We start from the raw sequence: 26,014 nt of genomic DNA, 5'->3' as shown, positions 1-26,014 counted from the left end.
GTTTTTGTATAATAATGAATCACAATTAGTAATCTAGGGAAAATTTTTAATTTTTTAATTTTTTCTTTTGTAGGGGATTATTTTGAGTAATTTTTATGGCACATTTGATAAAAGGAACAAAACCGTAACCTATTGTAGAGTTGGGGAGGATGCATTTTGATTTAAGATGATGCCTGCTGTAATTGAAGACTAGCAATTTAACACAGAGATAAAATTAATCTTACTTGAGAACAAGAGAAGTATTTTATGACAATGTGAAGGGTTAATATTTTTCTTGATGCAAATGCCATTCTGTCATTAGATTTTATATTCTAATGTATGGAAGAACACTTTTTCCATAGTGTTAGAAATAGGTTTATATGGATGTATATTAAACGCTTTGTTTTTACAATAAAAGTCAGTGTTTTCATCCCTGCCTGTATACAGGAAATGTCCTTTTTTCCTTCTCTAGTTATTTATACATTTAAATTATGGCAGGAAGACAGTTTCATAAATAGTATTTATCCTAACAGCAGTATTAGTATGTGATACTATAACTTTGCTGTTGATACAATACTTCAAACTAATGTTATAGGATTATCTATTAGCAGTCTGATGTCCTCTGGGGCTGTGTAATGTAAATTAATTTTGCTTTCAGTATTCAACCTGGGTGAATATCGCCGACGGGCAACGCAGAAGTATAAAAATCACAATTTTTTCCGTAGTGACAATGAGGAAGCCATGGCCTTGAGGAATCGTTGTGCTATGGATGCCTTAGATGATGTTTGTGAGTGGCTTGATAATGGTGGAGAAGTAGCAGTAAGTATATCAATGTTTATACATTTGTATATTTTTCCTTATTTATCAGGGTATACATGAGGATTAATGGATATTTTGTATGGCTTGATTAAACATGCTTGAAAATTTGATGCTGTAAGTAAGGTTCATATTCATTAACTGAAGTATCATATTTTACTGTTTCTATGGAGGCCAAAACTAGATAGTGTCGTTGTGATCACTTGAAAATGTGTTCAACATAATTGTTTCTCTCAAGTGTCAGGAAGTTTTTAAAATTGTCTTTAATTTGGTGGATAACATAAGAATTTTTATATTTTCGATGGATAACAAAAATTTTATAATTGGGTTGAGTTTTTAGAGTTCTTATTTTCCCATCACAATTTTTGGTTAATCTAGCTTTTTTCATTCAGTTGCGTAATGGCTGTTGTCCATTTTTTCCCTTAGGTCAATTAATGAATGTGATCATTCAGTTGCGTAATGGCTGTTATCCATTTTTTCCATTAGGTCAATTAATGAATGTGATTTTTTTTTGGGTACAGTATTTGTGGTTTATTTTGAAATACTTTCCTTGTTGGAAATTTTTTCAATATATATTACTGAAAGCATTTTACATCTATAGCATGGCATGAAAATTACTATAATTTTTGGGGGAAAGATTGATTGTAATTTTCATATTTCAGGTATTTGATGCCACAAATACAACTATGATGCGCCGTCGAATGATATTTGATATTATTGTTCAAAAAATGAACTACAAGTTGTTCTATGTAGAATCAATTTGTGATGACCCGTCAATTGTAGAGTCAAACATACGTGTAAGTTTTGAAGTTGTGCAGTATTATCTCTCTCTCTCTCTCTCTCTCTCTCTCTCTCTCTCTCTCTCTCTCTCTCTCTCTCTCTCTCTCTCTCAACTAAAACTTTTTAATTTATAAAAACATACCTTATTTCTTATACATTATATCCATTGTATTATTATTAAAACACTGAAAACTATTAAGCAAAAATAGATATTTGTCTAATGATTATATTACAGGCAAGTAGCCCGTTGACTATATTATAAAACTTTCCAGACATCCCAAATCTTCCAAATGAACACCCTCCCCCTCCAGTCCAGCTTAATACCTCTCAAAATGTAAAGTTTTGGAATTTTCATTGTATTTTGCAGAAATATTTGTGATTAAATGGCATGTACTCTATACTTTCAGGAAGTGAAGATCAATAGCCCAGATTATCAAGGGATGACAGCTGAAGAAGCTCTAGACGACTTCTTACATAGGCTCGAACATTATGTGAAACAGTATCAACCTCTTGATGAAGAAAAGGAAGATCACCTCTCCTTCATGAAAGTTTACAACACGGGTATAGTTTGAAATCAGTGCTTGTATTTTGTTGCTTGATTTTTCATTGATTTAATGCATTTGTATGGGAGCCCATTTTACCATTTTTTAACACTAGTGGGTGGGAATACGGGATTTGCCTCAAATTCTTCATTTTCATGAAGAGTTAAGATGTCTATATAAGTCTGGGATTATTGTTTTTTACAGTGTAATTTCTTGACTTTTTCAGTCTGACAAAACAAATATCAGTTACTGTGACAGGTGTATTTATATTACCACTTTTTGGATAGTATATTCATAGGTGTATTCATGTTACTTTTAGCATAATGCATTTGTGTGCAGAACTGTTGCATTCTTTGACAGAAGCAGGGTAAATAATCATTGTGCCTGGCAGAGACTTGGGCTATACATAACTCTTGGCCTCTGTGTCAGCAAGAAACTGAACACTTCGTCTCTCTTGCATAGTTATCAGTACCTGGAAGACGACTGTTTGGAGGGGGGCAGGTTGCTATTTAATATCCAGGATTATGGGTAGAGGTAGTTTTATGCCAGCTTCTGTATTTTGGGGGAGCTGATGGGCAGGGCTGTAACCAAGATAAACAGGATTTCCTCACCTTTTAAATCTTGGAATACTGTAGTGATACATTTTTGTTAAATGGATAGAGGATCTTGGGAGCCTGAGGGTTGGGAGGTAGCTAATTAGTAACATTTTTGACCAAAGATTCTAATCAGCCAGTGAAGTGCAAAATTGATAAGCATGCATAGTTTCAGTGGTGGATTTGCAGTTTGTGTGACTTTATGTTAGTTAATTATTTTAACTTGGTGGGCTGGTTTAATACATCACAATAATAATAATATTGATAAAATAAATGTGATTGCTGCATCAGCTGCCTTCAAATTGTCTTAAATCTTGTGATATATGACTGGTTTCTCTGTTATGGTATTGTGCTGGTAACTCTTATATTTGCCTGGCATAAATAGTGAGTTGAACATGTGTTCAGGAAGTTCCCTGAGGAACACCTCAAAAAGTAAAAAAAAATCTCTGAATGCCTAACACCATGTTTTAATACTGGCTCAAGACTTCCTTGTAAACATTGCAATTATATTTTTTCTTATTAAGAGAATTCCCACTAGTAAATGTTTACCTCTCCATTTATGAAAGAATTACGAATATAGGAGAGTTATTGGCAAAGTGCAGTAACAGAAAGAGTAATCATAAGAAATATCAAAAAGACTTCATACAAATTGAATGCAGCTGATGCAGCAATCACATTTGATTCCATTCATTGAAAGAGGGTCTTTTACCTACATAATAATAATTATAATAATAGTGCTGTAATGATTTTACAACTTTTTACTCTTATGAATCACAATGAAAAACTGTAACTGTGATGGTATCACCAACTTAAGACATTCCCTATACTTAAGGATGATTAGAACTTGTCAGTGCAGATGTACCATGCTGAAGTTTGATTAAAGTACTTTACTGCGACATGGTCAAGAATGTATTTTTTTTAAATAAGTAACTTACCAAATAACTATATAGCTATTAGTGTCACTTATCTGCCGCAGTTCAAAAATTTGAAATTCGCGGTAACACGCTGTTGTTTTAGCGTAGATAACTAGACCCGCCCACTTTCAGGGAGGAATAGGTACAGCAGTGCTTGAAGAGCTTGATTCTTTTCTGCCGGTCAACTGAACATTTGGTTGAGCAGCTCTGATTTGAAATTTGCCATATGGTTGAATCTTTTGCCTTTGGTGAAGTATTCATTTGTGTTGGTTGTGTGCTATTTATTAGCTTAGCTAATTCCCTATTCAGACTTGTGACTAATTTGATTTAGTATGTCAGACTCTAGCTTGTCTAGTATTAGGTATTGCTGCAAAGGCTGTAATACTAGACTTACTTCTGCCAAGTATGACTAAACTCTGCTACCTGGCTTCCATCCCTCCGAACCCGATGCCATCGCCAGCCTAGAAGCTTGAGTTGACCAAAAGGTTGGTCTGCTTATTAACACAGAATCCCAAATTGGGTCTTCGGTTAAGGCCTTATGGATCAGGTAAGTGTAATTAGTGATGGGCACTCTCGTGTCCATCGAGAAGTTTGTGCCTTTAGGAAGGTTACACACAAGAGTCCTGCAATTCTTCCTAAAGGCCAGTTGGCAAAGGAAAATTCTCCCAGACTCCATTTTCCGCATCACTCCCGAGATCAAGAAGGACCTTCTGTGATGGCTTGCAAAGGAGAGATTTTTAGTAGGGAAGTCATTGCAACCACTGAGCCCTGACCTAACATTGTACTCAGACACGTTGGATTTGGGTTGGGGGACTCTGTTAAACGACATGGAGATTTCCAGGACACGGCCGTTAGAAGAAAAGAGACTACATATCAGTGTAAGGGAACTGAAGGTGATTCACTTGGCCCTTCGGCATTTTACGACGACAACATGCGGCAAGACAGTCACACTCCATTCGGACAACACGACCGCATTGGCCTACATAAAAAATCAGGGAGAGACTCATTCCTTCTCCCTTTATGAAGCAGCCAAGGGTCTTCTTTGGGCAGGGAACAACCATACCACGATAATAACTTGCTTCATCCAGGGCAAGTTAAACGTTCTTGTAGACGAGTTAAATCGCTGCAGACAGGTCCTACCGACGGAATAGACACTGAATCCACAGGTGTGCACCGTCCTCTGGAAACAGTCTGGAAAGTCGTCAATAGACCTGTTTGCAACACCGAGGAACCATTGCCTCCCCGTTTACTGTTCCCCAGCCCCGGACCCTCTGGCATGGGTGATGGATGCTGTGCTCCAAGACTGGTCGGACGGATGCCTACGCCTTTCCACCATTCAGCATGGTTAGAGAAGCCTTAAACAAGTTAATGGCTCATACCAACACATCCATGATGCTTGTAGCTCCATTTTGGCCACAGAAATAGTGGTTCCCGGACCTTCACAGTCTCCTAACAGACTTCCTCAGACTTCTACCTCAGAAGAGAATCCTTCTACAGCAGCCTCACTTCCATCGCTGCTTCCATCAAGGCTTATCTGCTCTTGCTCTGACTTGCTTCAGACTGTCAAGGAGCTTGTCAGAATGAACGGCTTTTCAAGAAAAGCTGCAGAAGCAGTGGCTAAGTGCAGACGTCAGTCTTCTGCTAATGTCTACCAGGCAAAGTGGACAGTCTTTCATGACTGGTGGCAAAGACATGGCGTATCGTCTTTTAAAACTTCTGTAGCACAGATCACTGATTTTTTAATGTTTCTGAGGTCCTCTCAAGGCTTGGCCACCTCTACAATCAGAGGTTATAGGTCTGTGATAAACTGCTTAGACATAGAGGTCTCCATTTGTCTGCTAATCAAGACGTAAGAGATCTAATTTAAGTCCCTAGGCACTTCCAAGCAAGAGAAGTCTACATCAGTAGCCTGGAATCTAGATGTCGTCTTCAAATGGCTCTCTGGCCCTCCATTTGAACCCCGTCACTCCTTATCACTGAGAAATTTAACCAGGAAGACTCTTTTTAGTTGCTTTAGCTACAGCAAAGAGGATCAGCGAACACATGCCTTCAGTAAGCTAGTGGGCTTTTTGCAGGGAGATGTGGTCTGCTCATTCACACTTGGATTCCTGGCAAAGAACGAAACCCTATCCAACCCCTGGCCTCGTTCGTTTATGATCAAGAGTTTGTTAAATATCCTTGGACTAGCAGACCAGGAGAGAGCTCTTTGCCCAGTTAGAGCATTTAAGCACTACTTGGATAGGACCAAAGGGATTAGAGTTCCTTCTCAGAATCTATGATGTTTGGTGAAGAACCTCTTACCATTATCTAAGAATGCCTGGGCCTTTTTAAAGAGTGTTATTTCCGAATCACTCTTAAAAATTCAAGAAGATGATCTTGCCGTTTTTAAAGTCAAAGCTCATGAGATTAGAGCAGTCGCCACTTCATTGGTTTTAAGAAGAACTTGTCGCTCTCCATGATTCTCCAGTCAGCTTACTGGAAGTCAGAATCAGTGTTCATCTCCCATTATTTGTGCGATGTGGAGATCATCTGTAATAATTGCAGTACATTAGGTCCATTGGCTGTGGCTGGCATGGTATTGGGGCAAGAAGGATAGGGGTTATCCCTTCTAATCCTCTATCTCCCCGACTTGTTAAAGGATGCCAAGTTTTGGGAAGCCTGGTGGTACCATTTACCAGGAGTACCCACCAGTCGTTTTTAATGGTTGGCTGATGGTTTTGTTTTTTAATACTGTGTGGTAACAAATTTCTGGTTGTATTAATTGTACTGCGCCCAGGGCAAGGGCATTTATTTTGTAAGACCTTGTCAGTCTTTGGAGTACTCCTCGACTGCAAGGTTCTCCCACTGAAGTAGAGACGACTCCCTGCTTTACTGCCGCGTCACTACAGATTGAGATGAGCGCCAACCAGAGGCAGTATCTTCCTGCCGCAGCTCTCTCACCAGATAAGGTTACAGCAAGCATTACACCAATGCTAGCTACCTTTCTATTTCAAATTCATCTCCTTTACTGAGTGTTTTTGGATAGAACTTGTCCATGCATTCCACCACCTGTCAATATAGGATTCAGCTATGTAGTTACTTGGTAAGTTACTTACATAAAAATGACATTTTTATGTAAAATAAAGTTTTATATATACTTACCAAGTAACTACATGATCAAAGCCCTCCCACCTCCCCCTCTCATAGACATAGGGCACAAACGAATTGAGCTCTCCAGCACTGTTGTACCTATTCTTCCCCGAAAGTGGGCGGGGTCTAGTTACATACACTAAACAATAGCGCGTTACTGCGAATTTCAAATTTTTAACTGCCATGGTTAAGTGAAACTAATAGCTATGTAGTTACTTGGTAAGTAGATATAAAACTTTATCATAAAAATGTCATTTTTGTGTTGTTCGGGGAGGTGGTTCTGCAGAACCTATAAATTCCTCTTGAAGCAGGATTAAAAGTTTACACTATATTTTCCTCTTAATGCAAGCTGCTGGAGTTGGAAATCAGCTTTTCAAGTTAAACTCAGTTACGTTTGACAGTGTCATTTTAGGCAATTCTGCATGCATTGCTTGTAGATGTCTTTTTAACATTTGAGAGCTCATAACATGATCTATGCCTTACAAACAACTACAATACATGCATAGTAAACCATTACAAGGAGAAATCAGTGGTTTTATATAGAATTATGGATACCAAATACTCACTTGGCTCTCATCCATCTAGATTAAAATGTTAGCTGAAGAGCCATGAAATTATTGCTTCATATGTAAGTAGCTCTGTCACTGAAAGGGGTGAAAAGACTTGTAATAATTTTAAACATACGAGGGTGAGTTGCGTAAATTGTGCAGCCAGTTTGGAAGAGAAATAAAAGGCAGGTAGTAATGCAGTTTGGGCTGGGTCTCGAAGTAAAACTTCCTTTGGCAGTTGCTAAACTTCCTTGAGTAGCAACTACAATGTGCTTCTCAAGGGTCACTGTAGGTGGTACCCCCCATTTGGGGATTTTTTTGCCCCAACCAGAACAATAGGTTGGATCTATGAAACTTGTTCTAGATTTTTGTATTTTTTGATGGAAGATATGAAAGAATTAACATTCATATAGATGTGATGTGGGATATTTTGATATTTTATTCCTTTACCATATACTTGAAGTTACTTAATATCTAAGAGTATGTTTTTATTTAACAGGTCAGAAAGTGGTTGTCCACAAACATGAAGGTCATATTCAAGCGAGAATAGTTTATTACATAATGAACACTCATGTTACTCCAAGGACAATCTACCTCACTAGGGTGTGTATTCATTATTATGCCTTTATATATTGCCTAGATTTATATCTATAATTCTCTTATATATTAAATAATGCAGTAAAAAAACTTATTTGTCTATGCTTTCTTTAAGTGTGTAGTTGCATTGGGTAATTATATGAATATCTTTTTGGATAGATATTCAGAAGAGTGCCTATCAACACTATGGAATTTTTAATAATTTTTTGAAGTGATTTCTTGTGCATTAATTGTGAAGAAGTAACCTTTTCAAGGTGATATGATGAATTTGACTATAAACAGGGTTGTGTTGTTTGTTTAATGCATTGTTATTCTCTTAATCTGTGATATTTTCATAGCTTCAGTACCCATAGCAAGAGTTTGCATTGCTGTTTGTAATCTACTTTTGGGTAAATTGGTTTTGGAATCTGACGTATATGAAAAACTAGCAGTTGTCAGTATTGAAATGAATTATAGCAAATGCTCTTTGATAATGTCTGAAGTTATGAAGTATGATGTGTCTTTAATGGGAAGAGAAAACAATAGATATTATATGAATATTACTAAATTACTACAGTATATGATATGTATTCAATACAGCATGGAGAAAGTCTGCACAATCAACAAGGCAGGATCGGTGGAGATTCTGATCTGAGTGAAAATGGGAAAAAATTTGGAATGTCCTTGAGTCGCTATATCCAGGAGCAAAACATTCCCAAGGTATGTGTGGAATTTATGTCCAGACATCATGTTTTTTACAGTTTCGTTAGCTAGTTTCGTCTAGTTTTTAGTTTGAGAGTGGTTGGCTTATACCAAACATGCAAAATTTATGTTAATAAACTCTGTAAGGAGATAGCACTTGGCATGCTGTGTGTGGCACACCATAGTATTATGTGGTACTAAAAGTTCATTCATCATCCTATCAGGCCCCAGCAGTATTGTTTCTTTTCATACATTCTCTTTCGATTCTTCTTTACCTTTGCCATTTGTAAGAATAATTTATTTTAGCAGGCCTTACAAGACTAGAAATGTTGCTGATTTTTGTTGAAACTAATTTTTTATGAAAATGATACCACAGATGTAAATTTATGCTGTGTCCTTTTGGCCCCAGCTGCATTACTGTCTGCCATTTGCTTTTTTTATCTGCTCCCTTTGAACTAATTCTACCTTGCTGTCCAAACTCTTTACCTTCTCTTTCTCCAATTTCAAGTTCTTTTTCATTTAAGAACATTATTATGTTGATCCCTAGAAAGTAGATATGTGATTCAGTGTCTCAAAGTATGTACAATAACAATCATATTTGGTGGCATATAAAACGGTCAAGGAAATTTATGTTTGGTCTAACAAAGTGAATGTCAATTATATAAGTTTAACCTGTGGACTATGAGCAACTGGTTTTGGTGATGATTAATGAATCTGACTCTCTAACAAGCAATACAAATTAATGTGATCTCAAAACAGAATTATACTTGACAGATATAAAAGCCATGCATAGATTATAGGTTATAGACGCAGATTATATTTTATAAGATAATTAAATACAGTCAAATAGAAAATAAAATAAAATGCAATATCGTCTGTCTCAGGAGAAAATGTTTTATCAATCTTTGTTATTAGTAACCACCGTACGTTGCAGTTACCAATAACAATTATTTAAAGTAGCAATACATACCAGTTGTCTTTACTTCATACAAATTGCATAAAGGGTTTTCATATATTACAGTATTTATGTAAAAATTAATTAGCATCAGCAGTTTTAAACTGAGGTCATTATACAGCATGTGCAAGGCAAGTCAAACAAACATTCAAATGATTGTGAAAGTTTTTACATACGAATACATCAAGTTCAGGCACCTATTGTGTGTTTTGATGCAGTGATGATTAATTTTGTATGCCATGTAACGTAAATAACATTGTAATAAATTCTAAATGTTTATGTGGGTTGAAGTTTGTTCATGTTGTACTTGTTTTTAGATTGTAGTGGTGAATTTTTCTTATGCCTTACTTTGTAAGTAACAATTGTTATAATTCAGGAAAATGTATATATTGAGGCACAGCCATTTTAAAATACACTTCATACTATTTATCCTGTACAGCAGTATTGAATTAAAGGATTGATGGGTACAGGTATGATTTTTACAAAATATTGTGGTGCATCTCATATGATAGTAAGTTTGGTAATTTGTAAGATTTTATATGAATTAATAACTAATAATGAGAATTACTTATCAGATAGAAAATTGCACTTTGTTATAATGTACTGTATATTGTTGTGTTTGTGGTGCTCTAAGATCTACATTAGTGCAAGATGAACTTATATTGTCTGAAAGTTCTTTTGCTATCAAAAATATATCCTTTACTATTAATACCTAATTGCACTGAATCTCTCAGAAGCTAGGTGAAAGTAAGGAGGATATCCATATTTTATAAACCCTTTATTATTTTAGAGTGGAATTGGAATATATTAAATATAGCATTTTTGTTTCTTATGGGGGTCAAGAAATGTGACTCGGTGGTCTAAAATGTTTAGAATAAAGTTGCGGAATTCTTTTAAATCATCAGCAGAGTTCAAACAATTGTACAGTACAGTAATTTTTATTTTGGTTTTCTTTTTGGTTTTGATGCGTTTGTAATATTAATTCTTTCTTCTAGCTCCGAGTGTGGACTTCCTGGATGAAGCGAACTATACAAACTGCAGAAGGTATTGATGCACCTCAAGAAAGATGGAAGGCGCTTAATGAAATAGATGCTGTAAGTGTTGTGTACATCATAGGTCACAAGTGCTTTGAAAAGAGAGAAACCTTGGGAACAAGAACAAAAGTTTATTAAATGAGAGCCATACAATATTTGATTAATATGGTTCTCTATTTTATATATAATTTTATTAATATGTCTATACTTAGCCATATATTTTTGTAGAATATTGACTTTAAGAATAAAGAATAATTATTTTTACCCAGGAAATAAGTTATTCAATATCTGTAAAAAAGAATTTGTAAATATCCAATAATATAAAACAAGAGACCAGTAAAGTAAAAGTAGGGTTAGTGATGGACTGCAATATAATGTATATTCAAAGATAGGGGTTTATTGCAGTATTAGCTTTTGGGCAGATTCTGTAGTTTGTTTACTTGTTTGTGGTGGGTGTGTAATGGAAATATTTTTGCCTGTTTAAATTTTTTGTACTTTGTAAAACTCATTTTTTTTTTCTTCCATATTTTTATGTGATGGTTCAAATTGCTCTTATTTTTAATCCATGTACAAGAAAGTTCAAGGGATTTCTTCTATATTTCAGGGTATTTGTGAGGAAATGACTTATGCTGAAATCAAAGGAAAATACCCGCAGGATTTTGCAGCTCGTGATCAGAATAAATTTAGGTACAGTCTGTGAATTTGTGTTATGCATTAATGTATCAGGAAGAATAGATTTTTTTACATTTTTAGTCAGCTTGTTTCATATTGCATGAATTAATTTTGACTTGTTGAGATTTTGCCAGTCTCATTGATGTAGCCTGACATCAGTCAGGAAAAGGAAAGGACAACTTGATTTGAGGGTAGCCCTAGTGTAGACTTATAGTTATTTGAAAATTTTAAGTTTGTATATTTTTGTTAAAATTATAGGTTGGTGGTGTACAGTTGTATAAAATTCAAAATATACACTCATAATTCAAGCTTTTTCATTCTTTTTTTAATTTTCCAAGTTTCACTTAAGTTTTGTTTCACATTATATGAAGTAATTTGGATATAGTTAGGTGATCACACTTGTAGTGTTAGGCTTATTTTTTAATATTTTTTTTTAACAGTTACCGGTATCCACGTGGGGAGAGTTATGAGGATTTAGTTGCTAGGTTGGAACCTGTTATAATGGAACTTGAACGTCAGGGAAATGTTCTCCTCATTGCTCATCAGGCTGTCTTACGTTGCTTATTGGCATATTTTCTGGATAAAAGCTCAGGTGAGTCATGTTTTTAAATGTCGTCAGATGATTTTGAATGACTGAGGTATTTTTGTGTTTAATTCCTGTTAGATAAGGGATTCATGATATGGTATTCATCTCTCAAACTAGTTATTTCCTTCCATAAATGACAGTCTTAGTCTCCAAGGAAGTTTCTTTAATTTATTGGCTCTTCCCAAGATAGTAGGCCTCGCCCAGTTTTTCTGAGAAGTATAATTTTACCCGTTCTTTGTTTGTGGCCACTGCCAAAAGTCACCTGCAAGCTAGACAGTATAGATAGTGTTTAAAGTGCTTTGCAGCCCCTTTGTCCCCATTTAAATCATTTCTTTTCTTGGACTTAGCATTTGTTTCCTTTGCTTTCTTCCCACCAGGCTGTCCACTTATGATATTTTTTTGTTCCAGTATTTATCCCTCGTATAAAATTACATGCTTCAAACTAACCATGAAAAAGTAAAATGTGACTTTGTGTATGGTTAAATTGCCTTTTACATTAATTATAAAAACAGCATCAGCAGTAATTATGATGATGATGATGATATTACTGTTACTTGTAATGTGAGTGCAAGTCATGTTCATGCCCACCTCATTGCCTCCTGTAGTCAGTTTTATGGAAACTTCCTGTAAAGCTAATTGTCATGTTTGAAGTCTTGAATGAAAATGATAACTTGTAATTCTATTTTTGGTGAGAAATGACAAGTTAGATCTTAAAGAGAAATTTTGCATAGGTGGGACTGATGATTTTATGCAGCCCATAAATTTTTTTTTATAGAAAATTTTTTTTTGAAACTTGTATGAGGTGTACGGTTTTGTTACTTATAGCTCCAACTACATTGAGAATTATTTTTGATAACTAACCATCTGTGGATTAGCTGTGACGTTTTCTCAGAGGCAAGTTTGCTGATGAACTGAGTTTTCATTTTATTAGTAGACTCAGAGAACATTATTAAATCCAGGATTTAGAGAACAGGTATAAGAGGTGCAAGTTTGTGAGGTCTGAGAAGAGATTTTGAGTGGAAGACAAAGTTGCAGATGCTTTACTTACAATGCAAGTTGTATTGTTGACAGTGCAGAGACGTTACAAAGACTAATAAAGGGAGTAACAAGTATTTTTAAGGAAAGTTAAAAGTGCATGTCAATTTGACTAAGGTTACGGTGACACTATTTGGAGGTAAAAAAAAAAGATGGAGTGATGGATGTTACTATGGATGGTTGGAGAAACAAGTAATTGTCTTGTTAAGGTACAGTTGAACCTCTTAAAACTGGCATTCTGTGGTCTGGTAACTCCTGTGGTTCGGCTCGATTTTGAATCAGCCACCATTAGTTTGTTGAGCGGCCACAAGGGCGGCACTGCATATTGTTTGCAACTTCCTGACAGGAAAAATTATGCCACATCTCTTTTGTTTTTATGAAAATAATTGTTAGTAATGAAAATGTGTGAAGTCAAATATGTTTTTGGTATTAACTTTAAGAGAATAAATATATTTTTTTTAAAGATTCCACTTGAGAAGGCTCTACCAAGTCAAAACCTTTAATCGAAACAATGAGACATTTGGCAACGCACAAATTCCTTACTCTTAAGAGTGCTTGAAAGACTTATAGATGACGCGGTTTTGATAATTTCTTTTATACAGCTGAATATTTACCCATTCGAATGCCACCCATGAGATCAGATGATGATAGAGGTAAGAAGCGCAAGCATAAATCTTTATCTGTGCTAGAAAATATTTCTAACCTTCCCCTCCCATTAGTGAATGTTTAATGTTCATTCTCCTCAATAGAGGCAGTGTGCTTTGTTTACTTTTCAACGGCGAAGTGTCAAATGCACTGAATGATCGCCAAAATTCATTCTTTATTTTTGTCATTTCATTACCCTCTACAATCAGAATAAATGACGAAGAAACTTATAGCGATAATTATGAAGATAGTAAATTTAGGAGATGAAAGTCACTGATGATATTCTGTAGATTCTGAGAAATGTTAAGTAGTTGACTTACGGTTAGGCTGACTTGGGAATGTAGACTAAATGTGTTAAATAAAGTACACTGTTTTAAAGAAAATTATACAGTATGAAGGTATAAAATGATAGTGAAAATATATTAGTAATAAAATGATAAAAAGAGTGTCAGAACTTAACCAGGTAGTAGGCTAATTCGGCAGCTAGGCAATTTGTATGTGTAATTAGCTTGCAAGACTATGTTTATATAGGAGCTTCAATTTTTAGGGGTGTATTTTATTTTCTGGGATATTCTGTGGTTTGGCAGTGGCCTGGTCCCAAGGTTCCCGGATTTAAGAGGTTGGACAGTACCTCAGAAAAAATGTTTTGGACTGCAGTAGAAAAGAATTTTATTTTCAGAGTAAAAGATTTTGCACAGTGTTTAACATGTATTTTATAACACCTCATATGCAAAGTAACTATTTCAGGATAATGCTGAATTGTTTAAAAAGTTAATATTTGTTATACAAACCCATTACTTATGCCCATATTCTTGATAATTAAATGTTCCCAAACGTTACAGATGATCAGTAGTAACATGGTGTATGTGCCACTGAGTCTTGTTTACCTTTAGCTATATGCCTCATTGCACAAAGAAACAAATTTTGATTTATGAAAAATTGGTTCATCATGGCTCACTCATATACTGTATGCCCAAATCTAGTTTAGTTGGGGAGACAGTTTAGCTGACTATATCACGGTGGTGATTGAGACCAGAAGAATGTAGAAGAACTCTTGGATACTGGTATTGGTCAGGGACCAAGGCTTTGGGAACCCAGAGGGTTATTATAATGATAAATCTTTTACATTAAAGTATGGTGCTTGCATTGGCATAAATGTCATTAACAGGAAAAGTGTAAGATGCTAACAATGAATGGATGAGAAGAGATACAAGAAAGGAAGAAGGTGATTACATTAAGCCTTCCCCCAAAGGTAAAATGTGGATGGCTACATCTGTCCAAACAAATGTGTATCCAGCGAGTTTTGAGTTGAATCATTTTGTTGAAACTTACCAGTGTAAATTGACATTGTGATGTACCTGTTTTAGCAATAGAGGTTACATCCAAGTAATGTTTGAAAGCTAATGCAGTAAAGAAGGTTGTAATCATATGAACTACAACAGTTTCCTGGACCATTTCACCAATTGTGATATTACCCAATGCTGCAAGGATGACCTGCCTGAGCAAGTAAGAGGTTGTGTTCATAGTGACCAGTTTCTTGGGCAGACTTGTAAAGAGATACAGTTGGGAGATGTCACTTCTGGGAACTCTAGCTCTCAGGTGAAGGTGAATGGTTTTCACTGTACAGAAAGGTCTTCTTTGTTATGAGAGAATGAAGCAGTAGAAATTATGAGAAACCCATTTAAGTCCAATCTTTGTCTTGCATCTTGTATTGGCTCCTTTGGAGTCTTGGTAAGACTCTAGACACTTCAGAACTAGGGAAAGATCCCATTTAAGAGAATTGGGCAACTCAAGTAACCTTCTCCTCAAATTGCTGGATAAACCCTATTAGCTCCACTATAAAAGCTAAGTCTTATCAAAAACATCAAAGACTTGGAAAATGTCAGCCCTCTAACCCTTGGTGGTCAAGGCCAATAAACTTTTAATGCTGCCAAAGGAAAAGCAGTGGTTTGCTGTCAAAAGGAATTTTGTTTTGAGTTGATTAATGTCCCTTGCACTGCACCAGTTACAAAACTGGACAGAGGTTAAAGGTTAAAGCTATGCAAGGTTTCATGACTGACTACTTAATCACTTCTAAATTTTATACATGTAAGACTGTCGGATAGTCTCCAGGTTTGCAATATCAGCATTTCAGTGTGCCTGAGAGATGTGTAGAAATGTGGCTGACAAAGTAAGTTTTCCATTCCAGGAGCCTTGAGATTATCAACCAACATAAGAACAGGTGCAGTAGTAAAATCCAGGTGGGTTTCGGCGCTTGGTCTTCAAGACCTAAATTTTATAATCAGTCAATCAATCAAAACCACTCCTGCTGTGATAAAAGGGGTGCATTTTAGGTAATTTCCATGTCCCTTCTCAAAGTCAGTCCACACTGAGAGTGTGTGTACAAGTCCTCTTTGTCCCAGGGACACATCTAATTTAAACTGGCTGGTCTGGTTGGTAGGACATTTAACTTGCAGCCTGCAGTTCAAGATCCTCGCAAACAGTTCCACTGGAACATGTGCCAGGTGAGAAAGTCAAGTACCATGTTGTGTTTTCCTGGAACAAATCTGGTTACTATCTTGGCCATGTGGCAGCGTGAAGATGTCCACTGCCAGCTGATGCACATCTCAGATCTTGTACTGCTTTCATCACACAAACGGGTCTTTCCTGCCAAGAGCTGAGTGAATGCTTGGAGGCTAAGAAGGTTACCTTAAACTTGGAGGAATAGATGTGTTGCTTCCTGTCCTACAAAGACCAAGTTCCTGTTAGTTGTTGGTCCTATAGGTGTGCTGAACCTTGGCTTGACTTGAACATAAATATACCCGGGGAGAGGGGCACCATCAGAATTGCCACAGCAAGATGACTGGGACCCTGCCACCATTGAAGATCTTCAAGACATTGTCAGATGCTACGACTTGATGACTGTTCACTAACAACAGTTCCATCCACAACCTCACCAGCTGATTGGACTGCATCGTGAAACAGCTGTGAGTAACTGCTTTTCCAGAGAGAAAAGGTGCCTGATCAGGGGTTACAGAGCTTGTCCAAAGGATCTGAACTGTCAGAACTGCTGGAGCAAGAGTGGCAATGTCATGATATTGTTCTGTCAGATGGAAAAGAGTACTTCTGTGTTGATGTTCACATTCAAGCATGTGGTTTTCAGTGATACCAGTAGGTCAGATTTATCCCCAGTTGACATGAAGTCCCAGCTGTAGACTTCTCCTACCAGGTGGTGTATCCCTCTCCAGGAGCAGAAATTGTCCAAGAAGCCAAAAAGTTTCAGGTCTTGATGTAGGAGGGAGACAGATGTTTGGAAAGGTAGTTAAGTCCTGCCTCTTCATCATGACATAGACCAGGAGGTACATCTCCATATAAGATGAAGAATAGAGAGACTTGGCCAAGGAACGCCATCATCCTGTTGGCCTAGGAGAAGTAGTATGATGATCTGGCTCTATTAGCAGGTAACAAACTGGTGGCTCCTATTATCAACTTCTGCTAGCTTGCCATAGCCAGGAACTTGAAGAGAAAGCTCCACTGTCTTAACTTCCTGTAGCGAGAAGGAAACCGATGATAAGTAAACAATGATAATTGAGATTATTGGTAACAGCTCCAGCCATGAGCAGTCCTAGATGATATTCACTGTGTCCAAGGATGAATGATTACCATGTCTGTCCTTAGGGGAAGCTCCCAAGCATCCATGGCATCCTTCCTGGAGCTATCATCAAGCTAGTCACCATCTGGAACTGTCTGTGGTCTTGTTTTGGCACTGTTAGGTGGTTTAGCATTTACTGGTTACTGTCTTATACCCATAAACTTGTAAAATTATTTAAGGAATGTTTTGTGTTGAGTACAGTGGACCTCCGCCTATTCACGGTTCCAGATTTGCGGCTTCACCTATTCGCAGATTTTTTTGCAGAAAATTTGCCTATTTGCAGTATTTTTCATAGAGAAACATTCACAAAATACCTTATTTTCATATTTTCGTGGCAGAATGCATTTTTTGTGATAAAACTATTAAAATACTTGGGTATAAGCATTTTTAGAGAGGTTTCTAGTGTTTGAACTAAAGAAATAGGCAGTTTTTACAGGGGTGTCAAGTATTCGCGGATTTTAGTTATTCGCAGGGGGGTGGGGTTGTGGTATGTATCCCCCACGAATACCACGGGTCGACTGTACTACCTTTCTGTACTCATTTGAATCTTTAAATATTTAATTTTATAGTTTTCATTTTTTGTACCCTTGCAGTTTTTTATTGGTCATATTCTAACTTTATCTTCATCATATGGTATTCTTGTTATAAATTAATTTCTTTCATGTTTCATTATGGTGCTGCATGATCCTGTGGGTCTCAGTGCTTGGCCTTTGGCCTAATACCCATACTTCATCCATCCATCCTTAGTTAACCCAATGGACTGGTCACAACTGCTACCATCCTTCTTGTAAGAAATGAGACTCAGGGTAACAGCTCCTGTTGTTGAGGCAACAATAGGAGCTGTTACCCTGAGTCATGGTCACAGAGGAAGTAATTTTGAATGACTGCTAATGGCATCACAGCTGGTACTTTTCTTGTTGGAAGAGGCAGCTTATGAAGAAAGATTGTCTGGTGGGGTATATCTGTTCTTAGAATTCCAAAAAGCAGCTGATAAGGAAACATTCTGGGGAATTCTGCTAAGCTGTTAATAACACAGCAGACATACATACGTAAAGCTAGGTGATTATTAGATATCTGAGTCTCCAGGTGCCATGCTTTGATTTACTACTGATTATACTGTTACTGTAAGATGAGAGTAGTGTTTGGAACATTTGAAGGCCATGAATGTGGCTATGTATGGTTGTGATGAAACAAATGAAAATTCTTTGTAGAATATGTCCTACATTTATCATTTTCTGCAACACGTCTTTTTTAAGTAAAAAATATTTTACAATAACGTATCATTATTTGATAGTAAATGTAACCATGATGTCAGTAGTAAAGTATGTACATACTAGTTTAAAGTACTTTGGTTAGGTAACTGTCATTTAGTTTTAATTTTTGTCCAACTTTGGATATTACACTCATATGATTGCCTTTCCATGCACTGTGTTGACAGTAGTTTTAAAAATATTGTTTACATGGAGCCTAATTGATTAAAGTACTTGATGTTGTGAAAATTTGGAAATGTGATTGTTCAACCCAGCCCAGAAAAATTGTCATTGAAAGGATTGATTACAGGAGTTTCAAGTATTCTGTACTTTTAACTTTGAGCAACCCTTTTGGCATGAAGAATTGCATTTTTCAGTATCAGTATTTATTGTGCATAGTGGTTTGATTGTAAGTAATTTTTAGAATGGTATTATGGTAGTGATCATGCATGAAAATTTTTACTGTAGTATTAAAAAGATGAAAATTCATGACTTGTTTTAGCCTGTCTCTTTATTCCATAAAATTGAAACAGCTGTTGAGAAAAGAGGTAAGGTCAATGCTGTGTTAACGCAGAGTTCCTTTTTTTTTTTTTAATGTTTCTGTTTTAATTTCAATTCACCAAATCACTGCATTATTCAAAATTCTAATCAATAATCAGTCATTGTAAAGTACTTGTTGTTGGATATGCTGATCATTGTGCACATAATGACATGTGTTGCCACATAAACACAAATATGACTTATGAATACCTTAATTTGTGACCAAGAGCTGTAGAAGTCTCTCTGGAACTGAGAATACGCCATTAATGGTATAATTCACCTGCCACCAATTGGCAGTTATTTGTTGTGTGCTCTTTAACCATACTAGTTACATTAGCAGTTTCTTAAGGACCTAGGTGTGCCCCTATTGATTGCTGTTAATTTTCCTCTCACGTTATTCACTTGAATGTTGTACTTTTTTCTGTACTCTTTTAGAAATATTCACTTAGTTTGGTTGTTTCAATTACATATTTTTCTTTTAGCAATTAAAAGTCTTCATGTGCAAGTCGTCTTTCACCTTTGCATTTTGACTCTAATGAAAAAACATAATAAAAAAACATCACTGTAATGATGATGATCTTAATTTTTTTGTTAATCTGTCATATTTTACTCTTCCCTCTTTTATGTGTATTAGCTTAAGGTATGTAGAAAAGGATTAATGGGCTTATGTGCATGACACCTTACTTATGTCATGCGTAAGAAGTGATGTTGAGGTTACCCTCGTGATAAATGTGATTTTCAGTCCTTGGTTAGTTAATTATACTAACAGTTTATCCAGACCATTGAGCCTCTCAAGATTCTCATAAGGATGCCTTGAGGAATTAATATTTTTAGTATATCAGTTTCACATCAACATTATACTGAGTTGCAGTAAGTGCTCATGTCATTTACAAAGTGATATATTTATTTTCCTAGCAGCTGACAGTATTTGTCTAAACTTTCTTAATTCTCAGTGTCATAACAAGGCTGTATGTTTAAGAAAAATTAGATATGGTTGTTACAGGTTATCTGGCTTGGCAAAAATAGTGTTCTTGTTCCTTATCAAAGTAGGTTTCAGTTGAATTAAATTCACCCATAGGTACCAGTAAGCTTATTTTTCCGTTAAGACTTCTTGCTCAGTCATTCTTTTGTAAACTAGAGGTACTAAAGTCAACTCATACACATTCACTGAAAGTGTTTCCTTGTAACTAAGTGTGATGTAATACAACCACATGGGCCTGTTCTTTGTGCCACCAATCTCCTGTTATACAACATGATTATCTTAAACATTTCAATACTGACCCCACTGACCTCTTCATTAATTTTGATTTTGATCTCACTGATCCCTCTCCACCATGGAAGGACTGTTTTGACATATTAAAAGACATTATTCTGTGAAATTGAACAGCAACACATAGAAATTTCATCTGAATTTTGACCTTATTAGTCCATTATGCACACAAAACTCTGCCTATCGTTTTGAACCTTACGGACAAATGGTGGAGATAGGGAGAAGAATGTGTATGGTATGATATTAGACAACTATTAAACCAGGTCGTAAAAAGGAATTGTTAACACTGACTGTCATTTAGTTTGAAACTTTGGATGACAACTCCAAGTATTTAGCAATACAGTAACTTTTATGCACCGGAGTGTAAGGGAGCTTTGATAAATAATGATTATTTTTTCCACATTTCCTTCAACATCTTGGTAGTATTCTTTTTTTATTTCATTATGTATTAAAAATCCTGCCCCTAGTTTCACGCAGGCCTTATTATAGATTTTAATGTTAGTATGAAATTGCCAGCATTTTTAATATGACATATGAAATGGTTAGTTTTGTTTTGTTTTTGCTTTTGAAGATAGAAAAGTGTAATGCTTCTGATAAGTGTTCCTTCAGTTTAGAACATTACAAGATTTAAACCCCATTTGATGGTTGATGAGAAAGGATATGGTTTGTCAAAATATTTTTTATTCAGTATATGTATGGCGAATTACTCAGCTTTCTTTTTTTGGAATTAATTTATGTAATCCGTTGCTTTCATTTCCCTTTACTAGGACTGTAGTTTATTCCATCTAAAATACAAGTGACATAAATCTGGGAGTTTATTGATACAAGTGACATAAGTAAATTATATAGTTAATTCTTTAAGGGGTTAGTTATTTCATTTAAGTACATAATAATTGCTTGAGATGCTGAGTGGGATATTAGAATATTCTGAAAAAAATGTAATTTTATTTCTGGTAAATTAGGTGGCACTGAATTGTAGGATACTCTAATCTTTAAATACAGTTTGGTATAAGTAAAATTGCCAGTTTCTGTTGTGGTAAAATGGTATCCAGTTTGAAATTTTGTCAAAGGAAGGTTTACCTGACAGTTTAGTATTGACAATAAAAATTTTCAAGAACATGAAAGCTACCATTAATTTTTGTGTAGAACACATTTTAGCTTTTGATATTTGATCTCGTGTTTAAACAAAAAATGTTATTACTGGTTCAGCTACTTAACCCTTAAACGCCGACTGGACGTATCATACGTTGACTAAAATTGTCTGTTGGGTGCCAAGTGGACGTACCGTACGTCGACTACAAAAAATTTCAACCTTCAGTCAACTTTGACTCGACCGAAATGGTCGAAAAACGCAATTGTAAGCTAAAACTCTTACATTCTAGTAATATTCAATCATTTACCTTCATTTTGCAACAAATTGGAAGTCTCTAGCACAATATTTCGATTTATGGTGAATTTTTGAAAAAAAACTTTTTCCTTACGCCCGCGCGGTAACTCGGCCGAAAATTTCAGAAATTCTTCCGTCATTTTGTTGTAAGTTTTGCACTGTTTTATATTAGCCATTACATAAAGTTTTATATATTAAAATGTGTGCAATTTCATGTAAAATACAGCAACATACAACCCATGGTTGTAGCTTTTATCAGTTTGGAAATATTTTCATATAAACCACGATAACTGACAAAATTTCAACCTTCGGTCAACTTTGACTCGACCGAAATGGTAAAAAAAGGCAATTGTAACCTAAAACTCTTACATTCTAGTAATATTCAATCATTTACCTTCATTTTGCAACAAATTGGAAGTCTCTAGCACAATATTTCGATTTATGGTGAATTTTTGAAAAAACTTTTTCCTTACGTCCGCGCCAGAAATTCTTTAAATCACGTTGTCGTAATGTTTGCACCGTTTTATATTAGTCGTTACATAAAGTTTTATATATGGAAATGTGTGCAATTTTATGTAGAATACAACAGAAAATAACTCATGGTTGTAGCTTTTATCAGTTTTGAAATATTTTCATATAAATCACGATAACTGCCAAAATTTCAACCTTTGGTCAACTTTAACTCGACCGAAATGGTAAAAAAACGCAATTATAAGCTAAAACTCTTACATTCTAGTAATATTCAATCATGTACCTTCATTTTGCAACAAATTGGAAGTCTCTAGCACAATATTTCGATTTATGGTGAATTTTTGAAAAAAACATTTTCTTACATCCGCGCGGTAACTTGGCCGAACATCTCAAATTCTTTCGTCAAGTTGTCGTAATGTTTGCACCGTTTTATATTAGTCGTTACATAAAGTTTTATATATGAAAATGTGCACAATTTCATGTACAATACAACAGAAAATAACTCATGGTTGTAGCTTTATCAGTTTTGAAATATTTTCATATAAATCACGATAAATAGAAAAATTCTACTTTCGGTCAACTTTAACTCGACCAAAATGGTCGAAAACTGCAATTGTAAGCTAAAAAACTTACAGTCTAGTAATATTCAATCAATTAGCTTCATTTTTCAACAAACGGGAAGTCTCTAGCACAATATTTTGATTTGTGGTGAATTTTTGAAAAAAAAAAAAATTTTTTACGTCTGCTCGTTTTAATTCATGCATCATTTTGTGATAATGTTTTCTCTGTGTTGCTTTGATCGTTTTACAATTTGTTATATACCAAAATCATCGCAATTTAGTGTACAATAGAAAGAAAAAAAAAAAACCCGTTAGCTTTAACCGATTTGCTCACAGCGCGATTTGTATAAAATTATATATGAAAATTTTTTTTTGCGCTGTCATATATTTCGATATTTATATATGATAATGATATTTTTTTTCATTTCTGATGGTTGCCTACTAAACTTCAGGCAATGACAAAAAAATGAGCCAAAAATGAACTCTTAATCTTAAAAACTAAGCGTGCTGTGATTTTTTGAAAAAAACTTTCCGCTTCAGTGCTAACTCCCGAACGCCGCCGGCATACGGGGGACGTTTTTGTAAATAGAGGCTCGGCGTTTAAGGGTTAATTACCTATCTAATATGACTTCTTCATATATGATTTTTTGCCTTTAGTGATTTGATAAATATGCAAAGTTTATTTACATTGATCAAAAGGGAATTCAGTAACAAGATTATCATCATCATTGTCCTTATTGTAATTATTGTGGTGTTTTGTTGAAATCCAGAGATCTAACCCTAGCTGCTGTGGTGGTAGTGGTACTGTAGCCCTTGTGTCAGGTTTGTAAGGAATTAGATTGTGAAATGTCAGAATACTGTAACTTTGAAGAAAATAAGGTCATTGTAATATTTGTATGTAGAAAATTATATGTGTATTTATAATTTAGGTAGAATCGTGGTTTTTATAACTTAGATTGCACTTTTGTTGATTTATTAAATTGGCATCAGATAAATTAATCTTATAGGTGCTGTAATCCCCTAGATACTTAAGTCTTGGCTTCACAGTCTCAGCCTGGTTCTTGTGGTGATAAGATGTGTGAAATTCAGAGTAAGCCTTGAAGTGTAAAAAATATTCATAAGTAACAACGCCGATGTAAGGGTCTCAACATGGTAGTAGTGCCTGATAGTTTAAGAATGGGGCTAGCTTTGATAGGCATTCAAATGTATAATTTTATCATTGCATGTTAGTGTTGATTACAAACCCTCTTACTTTTACTAATGCCTAAACATCTTGTTAGTGTAGACAGACTAGGAATGATAAGCTACTGAAACAAGGTTGTGGTAGCTAGATAACTATCATTTCTTGATTAGTGCATAATATATTCCAGCTGCCTTTTAAGTTGAAATGGTGATGGAATTATAGTGGTTAGAGTTCCAGCAACATTTTTCCCAAATGGGAAAAAGGCATAAAACAAGTGTGGACAGGTGTTTATTTTCTTGGCTTCGATGGATCTAAGCAATTTATGCCAGTTTGCAAGAGGCTTAGCAGTACAGGTACAGTCAAATTGCCACTAACTATGACAGAACCAGTTACAGGCAGTCCCCGGTTTACGATGGTTCCGGCTTACGACGTTCCGAGGTTACGACGCTTTTCAAATATATTCATCAGAAATTATTTCCTGGCTTACAACGAATGTTCCGGGTTCTGACGCGCGTCAAATCACGCTGATCCGACAGAAGAAATATGGCCCCAAAATGGCAGAATAATCATAATTTGAAGGTTTTTTTTATGTAAAACTCAATAATAATGCAGTTTACATCGTTTTCAATGCACCCAGAGCATTAAAAGTAAGGTTTTCTTATGATTTTTGACGATTTTCCGGCTTACGACGATTTTTGGGTTACGACGCGGCGCAAGAACGGAACCCCGTCGTAAACCGGGGACTGCCTGTATTGACTTGCCTCAGGATTATATACAAGCAATTGCTTTGGTTCTAGAGCAAGATATGTCATAAACAGTTACAGTTTGCTACTTATCTCCATAGGTTAGGGATTAATGAACAAGATAACAAATGAAAAACAACAGACCTCTAGTTGAAATATGGCATTTTTCAAAACAAAAAGAATGCCACACTGAAGTAATTTTATCTTTTCTTTGAACTGGTCTCTTGATTGACCCATGGATACTTAATGAATAACCCACATGACCAAATCCCTTTATGCTGAGAATGCAGGTCAACACTAACAGTTACATACATCTTTTGTGGATGTCCAGACTAACGGTTATACACATCTTATGTGAATGTCTAAATTTCAGCCAGCAGTGAATGAGAAGTTTTGGAAGTAAATCAGTAAATGAAGTTTTGTCTGATTTATCCAGTTATCAAGTATTCAAAGAATTGTAAGTTATGTGCAGTCAAAATTCTATTATTAAAGACAAACCCTTCACGCCAGCCCTATTAGAATAACACAGTACTTTGATTTGTTTGTTTGGTTAAAGTACTTAATATTTTAATAATTAATATTGTAATACAGTTTTAATGAAGTTAGTGCTGCTTCCAGCAATTAATCATAGTCGGGGGTATACATTATTTAATCTTATAAGCATATCTGTATAGTATATGTTTATAAACCATGGGAATTTTCAAATTGCTTGTAATAAAGTTGCAACGTGTGTTAACTTGAATGTATTGATAATTTTTTATTTCTAATAATTTTTTCCTATTTTCTTATGATATTTTGGAAGATATTGATTCTGTTTGACTTTAAAATTTATTTTCCGTTCATGAGCTTTTACTGCTGTATTGAAAGTTTTGTATCACAAATGTAAATTTCAGTAAGACATCTAACTGCATTTATAGACTCTTCAAAGGGTTTTCCCAAAGATTTTCTTGATGAAAGGTGAAAATTGGAGCTAGGCAAAGAAGTTTGACAGCCAAGTTGGAATAGGCTGAAAGGAACAGTTGTCAGGTTAACTTTAAAAGCTTTGCAGCTGGGCCAAAGAGACTGCAAAATCTTTTTTTTTTTTTTTTTTTTTGTAATGATAGAGCAGCAGCAAGTAATATGAAAAATTTAATGGCAGTAGTATTTCTTTCTACCCTGATAACTTGTACTCCATGCTGGATTTTTAAAAAGAAGATTGTATTGACATGGTTGTATATTCTGCCAGGGAAGAGTTTACAGTATATGTTCCTGTTTTTTATTTCTATGCTGTATATTGAATTATTTTTTCATGATTTGGGACATTTTATTATTTCTAAAAACACCAACTTGCATGACTTCTTAGCTGCAGGTGCAGAATAGGGATTTCTTTGTTAAGTTAAACAGGAATCTAAATTTCTGCCCAAATTCTGGAAATACTATACAAGTTTTCTTATTAAAAAAAAATCCATTGTAAATTTCACTTTTATAAATTCA

The 26,014-nt window shown here is 35.3% G+C and overlaps 1 protein-coding gene across 3 annotated transcripts in view; it reads left to right on the top strand.

Moving 5' to 3' along the window:
- The window catches only part of LOC136849130 (6-phosphofructo-2-kinase/fructose-2,6-bisphosphatase-like), a 75,197-nt gene that overhangs the window by 43,043 nt on the left and 6,140 nt on the right, over positions 1 to 26,014 (top strand). For all 3 annotated transcript variants that reach the window (XM_067122154.1, XM_067122153.1, XM_067122155.1), the window contains exons 4-11: positions 638 to 798; positions 1,458 to 1,592; positions 1,983 to 2,136; positions 7,801 to 7,904; positions 8,478 to 8,597; positions 10,530 to 10,628; positions 11,173 to 11,255; positions 11,681 to 11,832. In XM_067122154.1, the coding sequence (XP_066978255.1) occupies positions 638 to 798; positions 1,458 to 1,592; positions 1,983 to 2,136; positions 7,801 to 7,904; positions 8,478 to 8,597; positions 10,530 to 10,628; positions 11,173 to 11,255; positions 11,681 to 11,832 (1,008 nt within the window). The remainder of the gene's footprint in view (positions 1 to 637; positions 799 to 1,457; positions 1,593 to 1,982; positions 2,137 to 7,800; positions 7,905 to 8,477; positions 8,598 to 10,529; positions 10,629 to 11,172; positions 11,256 to 11,680; positions 11,833 to 26,014) is intronic.

Source organism: Macrobrachium rosenbergii, chromosome 20 (genome assembly GCF_040412425.1).
Source record: "Macrobrachium rosenbergii isolate ZJJX-2024 chromosome 20, ASM4041242v1, whole genome shotgun sequence".
NCBI lineage: Eukaryota > Metazoa > Arthropoda > Malacostraca > Decapoda > Palaemonidae > Macrobrachium > Macrobrachium rosenbergii.
Note: the sequence above shows the minus strand (reverse complement) of the source record. Positions and strands in the feature narration are given on the sequence as shown.